At 32.1% G+C, this 14,790-nt stretch overlaps 1 protein-coding gene across 2 annotated transcripts in view; it reads right to left on the reverse strand.

Moving 5' to 3' along the window:
• Nucleotides 1-230: 230 nt before the first annotated feature.
• Nucleotides 231-14,790, reverse strand: part of LOC108905025 (protein yellow-like) — a 52,676-nt gene continuing 38,116 nt past the window's right edge. For both annotated transcript variants that reach the window (XM_018707788.1, XM_018707798.1), the window contains exons 3-7: nucleotides 13,126-13,372; nucleotides 12,432-12,654; nucleotides 10,876-11,062; nucleotides 8,715-8,909; nucleotides 231-1,812 (exon numbers count right to left, since the gene is read on the reverse strand). In XM_018707788.1, coding sequence (XP_018563304.1) covers nucleotides 1,611-1,812; nucleotides 8,715-8,909; nucleotides 10,876-11,062; nucleotides 12,432-12,654; nucleotides 13,126-13,372 — 1,054 coding nt within the window. In that variant the 3' untranslated portion in view covers nucleotides 231-1,610. The remainder of the gene's footprint in view (nucleotides 1,813-8,714; nucleotides 8,910-10,875; nucleotides 11,063-12,431; nucleotides 12,655-13,125; nucleotides 13,373-14,790) is intronic.

A 14,790-nucleotide genomic window follows, 5' to 3' on the forward strand; every position in this document is an offset into this window, starting at 1 on the left:
ATCAATATGAGTACACATTCCTATATTAGTTTTTACAAATATTTTCGTTTTTAATTTTTTATTGTCACAAATGTCAAGATAATGTCTATTATCAACTCAGAAACAAAATGTTCAAGTAAACAGATTAGTGTGAATATACTCCGTATAAATAAGTATATTTGCCTATTAATTAACAACACTTATTAAATAAATATAATCTTTAATACATTGTTTAATTTAATTAATTTTTATTACAACAGAACTGGAACTATAAAAAAAATTATTTAGGAGAAAAATCAAACTGCGATAAAAATGTACTCAAAAGAAAACAAAATCCATTTTAAATTAATATGAAACAAATGAGGCATGGACCTGAAAAGTTCGCGAAGAATTCAAATTTATACATTAATAAATTAACAAGTTAACGATTAATATATAGCGTGTTCACAAATTCGTAAATGATTTTTTTAATAGTAGGTACAATACATTGATAATAACCATTTTTTAATATTCAACATCATTAAAATTGGAAAACTTATTGAGAACCTCTGGATCGACTCTAACTTACATACTACGTAAAAGTGCGTGAACAGCTGTTGCCTTAAATAGGATGTCGCCCGCTTGTTTGTCTCATTTTCATTTTTTGTATTAAACACAAAAATTGCTAGTTCAAATTTAAGTTTTTATGGTGAAAATTATTAGTGAACAAATGTTTTACTGGAATAATTTATTTTTTTTTTAATTCTTACTTTTTTGTGAAATGACAATGCGCCTGTGTATTAGTAAATGCGAATATAAATTCTAAAATGGCAAATGATACTAAACAAATACAGAGCTATCGATGTCAGTGGTTCCAAAAAGTTTTCATCATATGTCACACATCGATATGTATCAAGTTAGAAGGTATTAATTAAGAGTTATGATTTGCAAAAACTATTTCTGCCAAGGAAGTTTTCACAGGTCAATTTATTTAATATATTCAAATATCTTCTCTAAGTTTGTAAACAAATACAGTACTCACCATATCTAGGTTACAAATGTATAAAATAATACGTAAGACAAGGAGAGTTATCTTTACAATTATTAGACGAAACAGATATCTGCAAAAGTGATTGTCAGCACCTCATATACAGAATGTTCTAAAATAACTTACTCTAAATCTTCGAGGTAAATAAAACAAAAAAAAATAAGATTTTTCCTATGAACTATGGATATTTTTTTAACAAAGACGAATGTTATTTCGACAGCAATGTTATTTTGGCCAATTTTGACAGTACTTTTTTTGTATAAAATTAAAAAGTAAATAAGTAAATAGTATTAAAGATCACAAAACCTTAACTTGTCCTAAAAATGATCTAAAATAACATTTACTTTTCAGTTACATGACATATTTAGTTATAATTTAAAATTAAGATTATGTGCTTTTCATTTTCTCATCAGATTATATTTTATGTTCCTCTGGTAGACACAGTGCAGTCTATTATGAACTGTATTTTAGATCTAAGGAGAAACTAAATTAGATTCCTTATTCCAACAAAGTAAAAAACTGGCAGGGAATTGGCTTTAAATGAAATGATGAAAAATTAAGGGGGACTTTAGCTTTTGCGGCACTTCACTATATACTCTATAATTTAGAAATAGAAATTGGTGTAGGTCTGGGGTAGAGCTGGTCTGGCAAGCTTAATCCGCATTATCCTCAGGTTGATTTCGTTTGGTGTTACGGTTCTCTTAAAGAACCTGTGGAATCTTGAACTTAATATCCATAAACTACCATCTTGCTTCCACCTCAGTTCTGCCGTAAATTGGAGATTTATTGGGTCGTAAGCCAGGACGCTGAAATAGTCAAAGGAAGCATTTGAGTAAGCTTGATACAAATAAAAATCGCATATTTTACTAAATAAATACATATGTGGGATATTAATATACACATGGTGAATATATATCAGCCATTTTGAGGACTGTTTTTTATGTAAAGGTATAGTATATAAATATTGATAAAGTGATACAAGTAATTGTAACACAATTTCTTTAAATAAATAGTGTTGCCGCGTACATTCATTCGTAAACCTGCCTTTGTGTATTTCGAAAATTTTCTATGAGGGATTAATTTAAAACAAAAAAAAAACAAATGAACATCGCATTCCAGATATATGCATGTCAACAATGTTTTTATTTATTTTCTATTTTGCACATTTTATAAAACCACAAAAAGTATTATTTTCAAACATAAATTAGTTTCCGAAATGCGATCTACATACCAATTATTACCAAAAAATATTAATTTTTGGAAACACTCAAACATTTTTTTAATGTGCGGCATTTCATCAGCATTGAAATATGTAAAATAAAATATGGTGATGTTAAAATAACGTATCACAAAGTCATACAAAAATTATCTAGTTTTACAAAACCATTTTCCATTGTAGTTTCGATCTCTTTTCCATAGTTGTATTAAAACGGTAACAACAGTCAACACTGGTAGGCCCGCACATACAGTCAGCCCCGGAGCTGCTCAGTGGTTACTTGATTTAAAATATAATTTAAAATTACTGCATAAAGTTATCTATACAAAACTTGCAAAATAACTAAGGCATTAATCATTACAAATTTTATAAAAAAAATTAAATACGGTCCTGACCAACTTTTATTTTGATAGCTGTGTTCGTTGCTATTTGTCGTTCTATGCATTCTTCAAACGATGGCACACGTTTACAAAAATAATGAAATTGTAGACGTGCTTTTAATCTATGATGAGTGTCGACGAAGTGCAACCGCAGCATCTCGTTAAATGACTGAAAAATATCCGACAAGAAATCGCTATTACTTAATTGCTTTGTAAAAATCTTAAAAACTAAATTATTTTGATCATTTTCATTTTATTTTGCAACGGATACACTTAACATCCACTAGTATTGAACACCTTGAGAATACATAATGTTTGATTTTGCATAACCTTTTGACATAAAGTTTTTTTATTTAATCTCATTGAAAAACTACGTTTAATTCGAAAACGGTCTACTTTTTGACTTAAACCTTAAATTATACCTTTTTTGTGTGAAATTGAATGTCATTTCTTTATTTTGTTTAATAATGTATATATACAGGGTGGACAAAAAAGTTATGGCCATGTTAACGAACCAATGCTGCTCTAGGTGGCGTCATCTAGCGGCAATGGTGAAATTGATACCATTTTCGTATTACGATACCAAATTTCATCGAAATCCGTTGAACAGCTTTCAAGATAATATGTCAAAAAATGGAAGTTGCTGGTCAATTTATTTCCAGCCATTTGGATATGTTTATACGCTTCTTTAACTTAATGATTTTGAAATTAACAGCGAACTCGATAGCGAATTTTAATTAGAGAATAATTTGTAGAGATAATAGGAAATTTTGTATGTGTTAAGTTCTGCACCCTTTATCTTTTAAAAAAATGGGTTGATGTTCAAAAGGGACCCATGACTGTGTAGAGAATCAAAAGAGCTTTTCAACGGTATGCAACTTGACCACCCTCCCCATTTAAAAATTTGAAGGGGATGTTTACCCCACTCAGGGGGTAGCAGTTAGAACCATCTAATTCATGCAAAAAGATGTCCCCCTCGCAAACAAAATCGACGGATTTTTGCGTTTTTCCAAAAAAAAATGTTCCTAGCCGGTATGGGCTCTGTTACGTTTTCGTTGGGCCACCCTGTATAAATAGGTATTATTTATTTTTTTCATATTATTACTTTATTTATGTGAATAAAAGGGTAAACCAAGTAAGTTGGTGAGATGCAAATTCTATATTTAGAATGGCCACTTCTACTCATTGCTAAGGCGGTGAAGGTGATCGATAGAGAGAGACCTGCTATTTCGCAGCTACTATAAAAGCAAGATCTGTCAAGCCACACAGCAGGTCGTTCTCCGCTAGTTTGGTCGTTTGAAAGTTTTGACTGACCATTCATGGATGTTACATTTGCATATAAGCTATATTCACTCCATATCTGTAGTTAAGATACTAAAATAGCTGTAACATTCTTCCTTATTTTATGATATGTTGATGAGAATTATTAAGTTCAAAACCGGTATATGTCTGATGGTTTCAGCTGAATGCCTTTGGTACAATTCAATGCTGGTTAGGGTACGTAACTCGTAGAGTAGTTATTTCTTGAAATATCATCAGCTCAAATAAATGTTATTTATTATACTGAACAATATAAAATTTGGCAGGACAGCCAGAACAAATTTTCAACAACAAACATTTTATGAAACAATCAAAGGCGAAGTCGCTTTGATACTTATCATCTTTGATATAGTTACTGCTCGAAATGGAATTTATCGCTTCTTGTAACAAACTCTTTAATTATTTTCTGCCTTTATATTGAAACATGAAACCATTAATCTATTTTCTATCTATTTTATTGCATTCTGCCGATAGTTTATTGGCAAAAATATAAATTTGTATGTATTTTTGACCTGAACACATTGGTTTCTGCCAGACATAAATCTGTAAAATATGTGTAAATGGGTCACAGAGGAATTTCGTGACAAAACTCGAATAACAGTCGAACTCACAAAGCGTGGAATTCGACGAACATACGGGTGCAAATGATCAACGAACCATTATTTCAATTTAATTTTTCAATTCATAGTCGCTAGTTTACCTTTCAGTGACCATTACGAACGTTATGGAATTGTGGTGAAAATCTTGCAGATTTTCAAAATATTACAATATATTTTTGAAAAATTACATTTTATATACTTAACATTCTTTATAGAAACATTTTTATATAATTTAGCTTTGTATTTATAGTAAACAAAAATAAAATAGTGGTGTAAAAATATTTGATGAGAGTTTGTACTAGTTTAAAGAAAATGAAACACTAAAATTATCTCCAAATATCATCGTTAAATATCATCAACACAAAAAATTATGGCTGTGTCGTACATTTGACTTAATTAGTATTATTGTGCAGCTTTCAAAACAACGATAAAAATTTGACAATATAGTTTTTACTACAGGATGTCCCGCATAAGTACCGACACAAGACAGGTACATGTATGGGGCCAAAATATTGTAATTTAACCAAACTTACCTATCTACAAAGTTGCAGCTCTGAGGAGTAATTAGCCCCCAAAGTGGGGCCCTAAATTTCGAAAAAAAATAATATCTCTGCAACACAATCGAAAAGTCAGTAGTAGGCAATCAATTTATCTTTCAAACTTGTCAGTTAGTAATAAAATTAATTTATTTCAACAATTGCCTCTGATTGTTGTTGAGATTATTTATTTGAGTGTTTTACTTAATACAATATTCGCTTATTTAAAAACTACCTAGGTACTTGTTTTCTTTTTGTAGAAAAAGCCAAATTTATTTGGCCAATTGTCAAATTAGAAAGATAAAGCCTACTACTGACATTTTGATTATTTTCTAATGAACACTATTAAAATCTTGTGTAATACGGTTTTTCTTGACCACCATAAAGTTTTTTAAAATTTAACGAGAGCAAAAAAAATTAAAAGTAAATTCTGCCTTGAATTAATATTTGTATTTTTCCATTCGGACAATGAAAAAAAAATTCGGTACAATTTTAGTGGTGAGTCATCCCCAATGAACTCTTGTAGTGCTTCAATTAACTTCAAATAATAGTCAAAGAAGACCAGTAATAAACCTAAATCATGTACCAAATTTGATTTTTCTACGGTAAAATGTTGCAGATTGTTTTGTTTCGAAATTTAGGGCCCCACTTTGGGGGCTAATAACGCCTCAGGGGTGCAACTTTATATACAGGGTGTTAAAAAAAGAGTGTAAAATATTTCAGGAGGTAATAGTATGAACCAAAATAAGCAGAAAAGTCTTAATAAACATGGGTCCGCAAAGTAACGGTTGCGGAGATATGGACCACTATTCGTTTTTCAAACATTTTATTTTATTAGGAATAAACCGACAAAGGAAGCTTTTAACAAACAAAAAACAAAGTTACAGAAGATGTTCAAAGTGCCCTCCGTCCATTTCCAAGCAGGCACGACATCTTCGTCTCAACGATATTCGAACTCTTTCGAAAACACCCTCCTTGGTTTGGATTTCTTGACACTTTTGATTAATCCGTAGCTGCAGCTCTTCCAGGCTATTTACAGGAGTACCATACACTAATGTCTTCAAATATCCCCAAACAAAGAAATCTAGAGGGTTCAGATCAGGCGATCTTGGAGGCCATAAAACAGGTCCGGCCCTTCCTACCCATCTATGTGGAAAAGTTTGGTGTAAATGCTCTCTAACGGCCATGGAAAAATGAGCTGGAGCACCATCATGCTGGAACCACATTTGTTGCCTCTGATTCAAAGGAATGTCTTCCAAAAACTCATACAGTGTGTTCTGCAGAAAGTTGAGGTAAGCAGCGCCTGTTAATCGGTTTGGTAAAACAACAGGACCTAGAAACCTGTCACCTACAATACCCATCCAAATGTTTAATGAAAAACGTGCCTGATGTCCAGATTCTATTAGAGCATGAGGATTTTCGTCGGCCCAAATATGCGTATTGTGAAAATTAAACACTCCATTTCTTGTGAACCCGGCCTCATCAGTAAAAAGAATGTTTGCAAGAAAACGAGGGTCTTCAGCATCATGACGTAGAAACCAGCGGCAAAAAACCAAACGTGCTTGATGATCATTTATTGGATTTAAGGCCTGTACTCGTTGCACATGGTATGGATAAAGCAGTTGCTCGTGAAGGATTCTCCAAACAAGAGGACCACTAATTCCTACCTCGGCTGATATTCTCCGCACACTCGTACCTGGATTCTGCTCTACCAGTGCTAGAATTTCTTCTTCTGCTCTAGGAGTGGATACCGACCTTGGTCTTCCGGATAAATGGCACTGTTTGCTCAAGGAACCGGTATCACGCAATCTTTGGTGAATTCTTCCAAACATGCGTTGTGAAGGAATCTGGCGATTTGGATAAGCGTCAACATAAAGACGTCGCGCTTCGGTGGCGTTCCCATTAGCACGACCATACATGAAATGCATGTCTGTTAATTCTGCGTTAGAGTAACCAGCCATAGCGAAAGAAAACTTGTGCACTGAGAACAACTGTCAAATACGTACTGTTTATTTCACTAAACATCAACCAACTATTATAAGAAAATACACAACGTTTTTGCAAAATAAAAAAGGGGGATAAAAAACATAAAACATTCTATATCTCCGTAACCGTTACTTTGCGGACCCATGTTTATTGAGACTTTTCTGCTTATTTTGGTTCATACTATTACCTCCTTAAATATTTTACACTCTTTTTTTGACAACCTGTATAGTTTTGGTTAAATTACAATATTTTGGGCATCCCTACATGCGTCTACCCTGTGTCGATACTTATGCGGGACACCCTGTATAATAACAGAAATTTCAGATAGATATTTAATAGAAGTTAATAACGTGATATTTTAACATTTAAAAAATTACTGTGGAAAATCAGAAGTAACGAAGAGCCATGGAACGTCATTAAAACCAGATAAACCCATTATTATTATTTAAAAAAATCAGTGTCACGAGAGTCTTCTTCCTGTTATAAAAACCACATCTTTAGGGGATTTTGAACACATTGCTTTTACGAATTAAAGCATGAAATAAAAAATAAAATCAAGAGCAGGGAAAATCATTTTGGGTACAATTGTAAACACATTGATGCTTAGACATATAGTAAACTCTAATATTTATGCACCTTTACGTTGAATAATTAAAAATACAGAGTAATTTATTTAAATGTGATAAAAATAAAATGCCAACTAGAAGAAATTCAGAAATACGATCAAATAAGTAATACATATGAAGATCGTATGAAACATAGAATCTTAGTAAAATGTTCGAAAGTTTGCCCATTACATTGAGGACACGAATTTTGTTTGCGACATTTCACTTGGTTTTGTTCTCTGTTAGCTGGTTGAACGTATACCAAGTTCTTCATATATCCCCAAAAAGAAATCTATCAATTTGAGATCTGGACTGTATGAAGGCTAAGAAAAGAAACGACACTCTAAAAGCTATTCACAAAATTCCTATGTACAAAATAGCCAGCTACAGTGCGATAATGGTGTGCATCTTTGGATAAAAGTGATTTTTACGTAAAATTTACCATTTCGTACTTACCATAACCAGTACCCCCCAGCAGGGACTTTCCTCTATTAATTCTCATTACATGCAGTTACAATTTCCTATAGAGCATCTTATGTTCTTAACTATGTCACAAAATTCTTCAGAAGTAAATGCTGCCAATGTTACACGTTTGCATCGCAATGTTTTCTAACATATTTTCTAGCCGAATCACTGATCACAAAACACATGAGAATGCCTAGAACACTTACCTACTTGATGAATGGCTCTATAATTTCTCTCCATATATAACTGATATTACCAAACACTACTTCGCAGATTAGGATTAGAATACAAAAAAAATATGTAATGTTCGAGATATTTTGAAATGTTTTAGGCCATCTTTTTAGATTAATTATTCTAATGTACATTTAAAATATTGTCTGGTTCTACCTATTCCATCTTTATAAAAAATTTTAACATTTTATTAGACTGAACTGCTTAGATCTTAGCTGAAGAGGGTTAAAAAGTGAGAAAGGTGTTAGGGATTAAATGAATAATCTTCTTTATGTCATACCGCTAGTGAAAAGATTGGTTACATTTCTCATTCAATAGCATTAATTGATTCAGAAAAAAATATATATATACAGATGATAATACTACTTACTTTTGATCATTTGTGACAACGTTCCACGAAGCAATTGAGGTTTCCGTGAATGGCCCAAAGAAAAGTGTATTATCTTCATGATTCATCGCTAAGCCTAACCCTTGAGAAGACTTTCGGCCTGCTAATGAAACTGGCAACTCTTCAAGTTCTGCTGGAGGTCCTTTAGTCAACGCAGCAGTGGGAACGCTGAATATTCTAGGACATAAAAAATATAATTAGTAAAAAAAAACAAAGTTCTGTTATTAGGATGTGTTGCTTTGATAATGTATTGTTGTCAAATTAGATTTCTTAACATTTCGAGACATATACCGATCTCTTCTTCAGTGTCGGTATTTTTGGAACAACAGAGAGTAGTTTATTCATAGAAATGTTAAGAAATCTAAAGAGATCACTTGTAAGCACATATACAATTTGTTTGTCGCTCTTGTTGTATCATTTGCGTAAATTTTTCTCGCTAAAGAACGCTAGAATATGGCACTGCTACAAATAACAAGAATTATATAAATAATAAAAATAAATAAGAATGTTTTGCGGAACCCGGTAGAATTTTTGTCTTCTATAATTCTAACTTCTATATTTAGATACCATGACAGTAATTGCTAACGTCTTCTTGCAATTTGTTTCTTTCGTATTAGAACTTATCTAAGAAAAACTATAAATCTTATAGGCGATTTCTCAATTTAATTCTATCGGATCCATTTATACATCTTTAATTTTTCCTGGAATTACTTCAATTCAATATTCTCGTCCTCACTTAGTTTAATCAGGGGGCTGACTTGCAATAAAAATTCACTTTAGCCAGAGTCAAGGCTTTATCTGATATAATTAAATTTATCTTTCAGTTTGCACCTTGGTGTGCAATAATTTTTCACGTTTCGTTGATGGTAATTTGAATTGCTTAAACTTCTGGATCAGAGTTGAGATACAAAATATATTCTAAATTAAAAATGTTAACGTAAGGCAGTGCGGTTATCAATGAATTATTCAAGAATTAGTTCTGAAATATTGCTTAGAGTATTCAAATATTCAGGGTGTTATTTAAGTATGTGTTCTTTAAGTGATTCTAAAATGAAAAGTTCATATAAACATAAGTCGAGCAATGCTCCGTTTTCAAGATACAGGGTGTCAAACTTTTTTAAAAAAATCGTTTTTTCGTAAAAATCTTAATCCTTTAGTCGATTTTGTTGAAATTTAGCTGTTATTTATAGTACAAAGGAGTTAATTTAGCCCTGACTGGATTAAAATTATTAAGTCCAGTGGCATTCCGGGGGGCACCTTAACCAGCATCTTTGACAAAGAAAAATGTGCGCCACTGACTTTTTTTAAACTCTTATAATTTTTTCGCACTAAAATACAACTTTGGTCACTTGAATTTTTTTCGTATCTTGCTTCCTTTTTAGAGAAAAAAAATTAAAATCATTTTATTGCAAGACCATGGACAACAAAAAGAAAATTTTTTATAATTAATAAAACACAAACATTTTTTTAAGCAAGTATTAATTTTTATAACAATTTCTAAGACTAGAATAGACTACTGGTATAAAAAAAAATAATGGTACACGCAAGTTTTTGATAGTTTGGTAATTCAAATTTTTTATTATTCAGTTCGTTCATTAAGTTTTACTAGAAAATAAGGCCGTTTCGAAAAATATAAAAAATTTGCAATTTGTAGAAAATTGAAAGACGAATCCTAAAATATCATGATTGTTACCGTAAAGCAGTGGCGTACTGTTTTATTTGGAAAAACATGCTGCCGATATCCCGTATCTCCGCCAATGGAGCATCTACATTTTAGGAAAAGGCCTCAAATTTTGGAGAATGTTTACGTATATACAGGATCCTAATTCCAAATTATTTCACTTACTGGTTTTTAAATTATTTAAAAAAAAAATTAAAAATACTTTTTAAGTTTTACACCCTGTATCTTTTTAACGAAGCGTCCTAGATAAATACTCCCTTTAAAATTCACCAAAGCATACAAGGTATCATTTTTGGTCACCGTTTGTGGATCGATATTAGGTATATTACAACTTTAAGTTTGCAAAACATTTTATTTAGAATATCACATATGGAAATGACGCTATTCAAATATACTAATTTCGAAAAGTGATGTTGTCTATCAGTTGGATCGAACCCGTTAGTTAAATTGACTTCAGCTTACCTCTCGGTCGCCAATGGTTGGAAAAACAACGTAGCTAATTGAGGGGAATGGGCTAGGCCTATAATGCCGTCCATGAAAGAGAATCTGTCTCCGGCGATATCGTAAACAGCCGAATCTGGATTAGGGTACATCGTGGGATGCGAGAATCGCCAGGCTTGATCCTTTTTGCCATCGTACACAATCAGGCCTAAAATCACACAGATTTTTTATTTAGTTTTCTGCAATTGTTACATTTTATCAGAAAAACATGTTATAGAGTAAGTTTTGCAAGGTCATATAACAATTTGCAATACTGCTTTATATTAAAGCTCTTTCAGGCACAAACTGTTATGAAATGAATCATCTAAATTTCTCAAACATTACACATGGTGCAAAAGGTATACCACTTATCTGCTTTCATTAACCACTTTATTGTGATTACTTCAAAAATTAAATTTGAACAGTATGTTTTTCTATTGAAATACGCAGATAGTGCTTAGGCGATATGTTGTTTAAATATCAAATAAAACATTAAATATAAAGCCGGATCCAGACGATGTACCAAATATTTGTCAAACGTAGGTATGCAAATGCAGCATTGTGTGGATGCTCGACACGTTTGAAGGTATATCTTCACTTACCACAATCATAAAAAATATGGTAAGTGTACGCAAGCTTGACAAGTATACATATCGTTCATGGAACGTTTAGAAATGTTTGAGAATATATTTTTTTTGCATGTATTTCATCCGTACATCGAGTGCTTGATACAACTTTGTGCTTTGGATTTAGTTCTTTCACAATTTGTTAGAAAGGCTTGAAATAAATTTATCGATATTTTCATGATTTTATACAAAAATTTTATCACTTATTAGCAATTTTATGCTATCAGTTCTATTCCAATGATTATTAATTTTTCTCAATTGTGGCTAATAGCGAAAAGAAAGATAAACATTTGTACCAAATTTAAAAAAAGTTTCTTGACACTTAATCTGCAAATATTTGAGACAATGCATTTTATCTGTTCATCTCCATTCTCTCAATTAAGAAGTATATCACCGATCTCTTTAAAGGACTTCCAACAACATTTAATTAATTAATACCATCAAGTTACTCCACAGGTATATCAGTATGTGGGACAATTATTTGAACAGAACCATTACCATTGTATGAAGCTGAATATAATCGTTACGTAGGTATTCTGTTATACTAGCAAGTAATTTTCATAAAAAAAAAGTACAACTCATTTACATTAAAATTATGAAGGTAAAAAGAAAAGTCCTTTATTCTATTCTATATTATTATATTCTATACTAATTGACAGGATATACAAAACAAATCACCGATATCCAAGAATTAAAATAAGTTTTCAATTGCTATTCCTCTCATTATGTTATAACCAATGAAATACAATTATGTTTTGATTATTTTTTTTACCAATCATACAACTATTACACTAACAAATCCGGAGACTACTGAAATCATGAGAGACTATACGAGTAGTTTTGTCAGAAAAATATTTTTCGAGTTTTTGACTGAACTAATCCCACAAAAACTCTTTCGGATAGTGTGCTTACCTGGTGTCGTGGTGTCAGTGATATAAAAGAAAGCTGAATCACATTTTCCTTGAACGCTCTCATCAATAACTAAATTTGTCAAGGCAGTAAAAGGTCTGATAACCTCCTTTGGAAGTACGGATACCCTGACTGGTTGATTTGTTTTCAGATCAAACGCTACCAGTTTTGGTGGACAAACTGTTGTGAAGGAATCAATGGAGGTCATCACTCCTGCATCGAGAACCTACAAATAGAAGACCAGTCTACAGCAACTGGAAAAAATGTACTCGTATTACACTGATTGTTCCTTATTTCAACTGTCAAACGTCTTTGGTGTGTTCCTTAGTCAATGGTAAGTCAAAAGAACAAAACTAAGTTGTTGACAGTGGCTTTATTAAATTACTTCTAAACCAATTGTGGTATTAGTATCAGATTAAGTAAATTTACACAAATAGAAAAAAGTTTGATGTGTAGGACCCACATAGAAACATTGACTAAAGTAATGATACTTGAAATGGTTCTGAGTGTAGTAAAAGAAAAACATCAATAGATTATTTTCCATTTGGTTTCTGAACCTTCTATATTGGTTTTAATGCCAGAACACCATTTGGCAATTGAATTAAGGAACATCCTCTATAAACTGTATTAAGAAATAACTAAAAGTATTTTGGTATGACAACAACTGCTGGAAATGACAAAATCAAATCTTTCTTACCCATAATCTATTACAGGAATCAGTTCTGATCCTGTAAACAGAAATTAGGCCATCGCAAGTCAAGTTAGCGTTACCAGCTCGATGATACGACCAGTCAGGGTACGCCTGGAGTGCCGGACTTGATCCTGGAGGAGTATTTTTGGGAAGAGTAACTAGGGAAGCTGGAACACCTGCTCTTAGGCTGGGAATAGCAAGAAATATTCTATCGTCTGTTATCTCCAAACCGGTAAATATGGTATTTTCTGGTCTGAAATATAAATTCATTTCATAAGTACATAAGTACATTTAAAAATAAAAACATAGGTACATTTTTTTTAATAAGTACGTAAGCACAATTTAAAGATATTTAGATTCCGATTATTGTTTGCCTGTTTTCTTAATTTCCACTTTGAAATTTAAACACAAAGATTGAATTTCCAAAAAGTAAGTACCTTCTAAAAAAACACTTATCCTTATATCGGGTGTTTCAATATTTCTTGTACATGAAACCATATATTCTCTTCTCAAAATGATTTAGATGATTTAACTAAACGTCTTTTTCGAAGTTGCTTCATTTAGCTTTAGAGTTGTAATTCTCTAGATACACCGTTTTTTGAAATGAAAACTAAAGTGATTATATTTACAGGACGTGTTTAATTGTTTTATTAGTCATCTCCAATACATTCATGATATAAATTTTATTTTTTTTTTAATTCAGATAAACATTAATTTTCCTTTTACTTTCCTACTAGTTTCAGCTACCGGAAAATAGAAAAATGATGACTGATTATCTAATGATTGCCTAATGATTAGTACGAAATGGAAATAAATATACACTGAATTAAAAATGTTACCCCGTCATACTCACAGCGATTCATTTAAATTGGGCAGAGCATTTTAGAGTTAAGTGGACAAAACTAAATTTTTGTTGCAGATAAATAAAGCAACTCTGGGTAGGGGTAAGTTTAGTTAAACCGTATTGTTTTAACTTGAAGAAACTGTGGTTCTTCCATAGTCGATGCACATGAATATCTCAGCATCCGATCCATAAATGATATAAATAAAAGTTATTCAGTTCACTAAAGGAAAGGGGTTGCTGACCTTGAATTTGACCTTAAGCAAGACCTTGAAGGTCAATTGAAGGTCAACTACATAATTTTAAATGGGACGCTTTATTTTTTACCCTGGCAATGGATTCGGTAGAAAATTGTACATCCGGATGGATTCTCATTTTTGATCTTGCTGTGAAGGTGAAGGTCACAGCGAGGTCAAACAATTCGTTATCCTCGAAGCAAACTCAGAATAAGATGTGTACCCCAAAGGCGATGAGATTTTCATCAAGGTACTCATGACGTTGGACTTGACCTTGACCTTGACTTTCAAGGCCATTTGAAGGTTGACTACAGAAATAGACCTTGATGACCTCTACAAATGTTTTTAAGGATGTTCGAGTCCATGAATCGGTGATCTTGAAGGTCATTTGAATGTTGACTGTGTTTCTTTTTCGGTACCTGTATGCCTGAGGCTGGATCCTGGAAAAGGAAAATTCTACACCCGAGTACGTTGCAAAGTAGTAGGAGGTCAAATTAAAAGTTCATTTGATGATCAAATCAAGAGTTAACCCTGGAATAGTGATGAAATGCCTCGTAATTCAATGGTCCACAAATAGTGACGTAATATTTTTCA

Source organism: Anoplophora glabripennis, unplaced genomic scaffold (assembly GCF_000390285.2).
Source record: "Anoplophora glabripennis isolate ALB-LARVAE unplaced genomic scaffold, Agla_2.0 scaffold8, whole genome shotgun sequence".
Classification (NCBI taxonomy): domain Eukaryota; kingdom Metazoa; phylum Arthropoda; class Insecta; order Coleoptera; family Cerambycidae; genus Anoplophora; species Anoplophora glabripennis.